Genomic DNA, 3,312 nt, shown 5'->3' with positions numbered 1-3,312 from the left:
CCACTGTGCTTATCTGCCAGGCATAATGCAACTAGTACCATACGCATATGTTCACACGATAAGTCACAGATTATGCGGCAAAACCTCCTCGCGACCCATGCCCTATATAAAAGCACTTATAAGGCTTCTCGGTTACTCAGGATTACAATACAATGTCCACAAAGTAATATATTTAGAAAAGACAATAGCCATTCAAATTTTCTGTTATGTGCTTGGCTACTCTGCCTGCAAAGCTAGATCTGCCATGCATAATGCAACTAGTACCATACGTGCATGTTCACACGATAAGTCACGGATCATGCGGCAAATAGACAAAAATCTACAATACATTTCGATAAGGTATCGTGATAATTTCATAATTCCGATAAAATAGCGTGATAAACATAAGTTCATACCGTAATAAACATAATTCCATAATAATTTATTTGCGCAATATTGTAAGACTATAGACTAGGGCCTTCGATTAATGTCAATGTCGACCAAGACTAAAGAGCTGAGGTTGCAAGTCTTTTGATTGGCATGACATCCCCTAGACTCCATATCATGGCCATTGTATAAAATACTTTTGCGATAGTGGTTGGTGGCTGGGTGGAGTCCTGGTACTTGCTTAATTGCAAGTCTTAAGGAAGTCCTCTCTTCGTGGAAGGAACGAATGGATGGGTTTTACAATAAAAACAAAGTGGAGAGATTGAAAAAAGGAATAATGTTGTAGAGTGATATTGTTATGTCAACATTGTTATCAGGGAACGAACGGATGAGAGGCGATAAATCCTATTGGGCGAGCGAAGGCGCATGTCGATCGACAGCCACGAAGAGGCCCGGCACACGGCCGCGAGAGGGGGCCACGTGAGACATCAAACATTCCAGCGGCAATCCAAGCTGGGCGCAGGCGATTGGCTGTGGGGATCTTCGACGTTTGCCACATGGACTCACCGCGCGCACGAGTATTTAAATGATGGGCGAGCGACTCTCAGTAGAATCTCCGATTTGATCCTTCCCAGTTCCCACTCCTCGAATCTTCAATCGTCGGAGAGAAGCACAGCGCGTAGGCGCCCAGCTCTAGCCGCTCAACACAGCAAACATGGCGGCCGCTACTGCTCTCTCCTCTTCCTCCTCCGCCATTCTCAGCGGCTACAATGAGCTGGCGGGCAAGGTGCAGGGGGGCCTGGGAGAGGCGCGCGTCCAAATGATGGCGTCCAAGAAGGGCAGCGGCGGCAGCATCTGGTATGTCATTTATTCACAGGTACAGCTATCAATGAGCTGTAGTCCTTAGCTTGCTGATTGTTAACGAGATAGCGGCGGTAAATGTTGCTTACTAGCTCGCCAATATTAGATATCGGGGTAGTCCTGGCCGTCCATTCGCACTGATCTGATCGAGACATTAGTCTGTTCGATGTTGTCGAAACAATTTGCTTTCCGGTAGGATCCTTGGCTTGCAATGGGTTTGTTGTGTGGTTATTAAGCCCAGCCTCCAGGGGTGTACGCTAGTTGGAAGGAAGCTTGTAATGCTGGCGTCATCTCCGTGAGAGATGTTAGGTGTAATTCAAATAACCTACTACTTTCGCATTGAATAGTAATGATATTTCTAATGTAAATTTTCGGAAATACGAACGGATGGGAGGCGACGAATCCCATTGGGCGAGCGGAGGTGCATGTCGGCGGTCGACAGCCACCGCGCCAGGCGGCCTCTTGGTTAGATACGTACTGATCTTATCAAGTTGGTTTGCTTGCTTGAATCAAAATGCAGGTACGGCCCCGATCGCCCTCTGTACCTGGGGCCATTCTCCGGCAGCCCGCCGTCCTACTTGACGGGAGAGTTCCCGGGAGACTACGGGTGGGACACGGCGGGGCTGTCGGCGGACCCGGAGACGTTCGCCAAGAACAGGGAGCTGGAGGTCATCCACGCGCGATGGGCGATGCTGGGCGCGCTGGGCTGCGTCACCCCGGAGCTGCTGGCCAAGAACGGCGTCAAGTTCGGGGAGGCCGTGTGGTTCAAGGCCGGGGCCCAGATCTTCTCGGAGGGCGGCCTGGACTACCTGGGCAACCCCAGCCTCGTCCACGCCCAATCCATCCTGGCCATCTGGGCCTGCCAGGTCATCCTGATGGGCGCCGTGGAGGGCTACCGGGTGGCAGGGGGCCCCCTGGGCGAGGTGAGCGACCCGATCTACCCGGGCGGCCAGTTCGACCCGCTGGGCCTGGCCGATGATCCCGAGGCCTTCGCAGAGCTGAAGGTGAAGGAGCTGAAGAACGGGCGGCTGGCCATGTTCTCCATGTTCGGCTTCTTCGTGCAGGCCATCGTGACCGGGAAGGGCCCCATCGAGAACCTCTCCGACCACCTCGCCGACCCCACCGTCAACAACGCCTGGGCCTACGCCACCAACTTCGTGCCCGGGAAGTAGGCTGTATCTCTGTTCGTATGTGTAGGCGCGCCGATCCGCCGCTTATTGTACTATAGCATGAGGATTGATTATTAAACCTGCCCGCAAACAAACTTTCTCCAACCATGTGTCATCTTCTTTCTTCTTTCAAACGGCTCGCGCCTCGATTCTCTAATCGGGTGCCAGTGGCCACGCTGCCACTGCTAGCTGGTGGGATGTTTTTATACGCTCGCGGCTCCCTGCCTCGGATCTCCAACGTTTATTAAGCAATTGATAGGGAGTCAGAGCTGCCCCCCGTGCCCATCTGTTCCTACAAACAATTTTTAGACCTCTCCTTGCAGTTGCGACATCTCTTTCTTGCCTCTGTTTATGTCGTACTCTTATGACCCTTTTGCGTTTCACTCCATTCAACGACTGTACGTGTGTAACGAAAGCACCCAAAGCCGATTTCGGTTGTTTCATTGCGCTAAACCCCATGAGTGTTGCGGAGTTGCCAATGACAACTACGACCAAGCCCAGGAGGCCCCAGGTCTGCTGCAGCATGGGTCCATAGGAATCGCTAATAAGGAGAAAGAATTGCGACCCGTCACTAGAGTTGTCGACCGTACATGTACTTTACTATCCACTTGCCCCCCCCGCCCCGCAAAAATGGCAAGGCACGATAATTGCTCTCTATCTTGTATGCTTCAAAAGACTTTTTCGACTTTTCATGTTCCCCACCATTCACTTCGGTTGTCCTTTTTGATCTTCAAATAGTCTTTCCGTAAAAGCTAATATCAACCTCGCAAGGAGAAACGTTTCTCAAAATGTTGATAGCTTCTAATATTTGCTCTCAACCCTTGATGCAAAGCTCTCACATTCTTGGAATATATCATGTCTATGCGGCTTAGTCCCAAAACCCAACATTTCTAGCAACGTCTTACCAATCAATGTC

General features: G+C 50.9%; 1 protein-coding gene across 1 annotated transcript; it reads left to right on the top strand.

Moving 5' to 3' along the window:
• The first annotated feature begins 972 nt into the window (after window positions 1–972).
• Window positions 973–2,501, top strand: LOC148025018 (chlorophyll a-b binding protein type 1 member F3, chloroplastic-like). The gene is made up of 2 exons (XM_087694716.1): window positions 973–1,224; window positions 1,748–2,501. Exons 1-2 carry the CDS (start codon window positions 1,082–1,084, stop codon window positions 2,397–2,399), a joined length of 795 nt encoding a protein of 264 aa, XP_087550842.1. The 5' UTR covers window positions 973–1,081; the 3' UTR covers window positions 2,400–2,501.
• The last annotated feature ends 811 nt before the right edge of the window (window positions 2,502–3,312 follow it).

The sequence above is a fragment of the Lygodium microphyllum genome, chromosome 15 (genome assembly GCF_053477565.2).
Source record: "Lygodium microphyllum isolate KBCC chromosome 15, Lygodium_microphyllum_v1.1.10, whole genome shotgun sequence".
Classification (NCBI taxonomy): Eukaryota; Viridiplantae; Streptophyta; class Polypodiopsida; order Schizaeales; family Lygodiaceae; genus Lygodium; species Lygodium microphyllum.
Note: the sequence above shows the minus strand (reverse complement) of the source record. Positions and strands in the feature narration are given on the sequence as shown.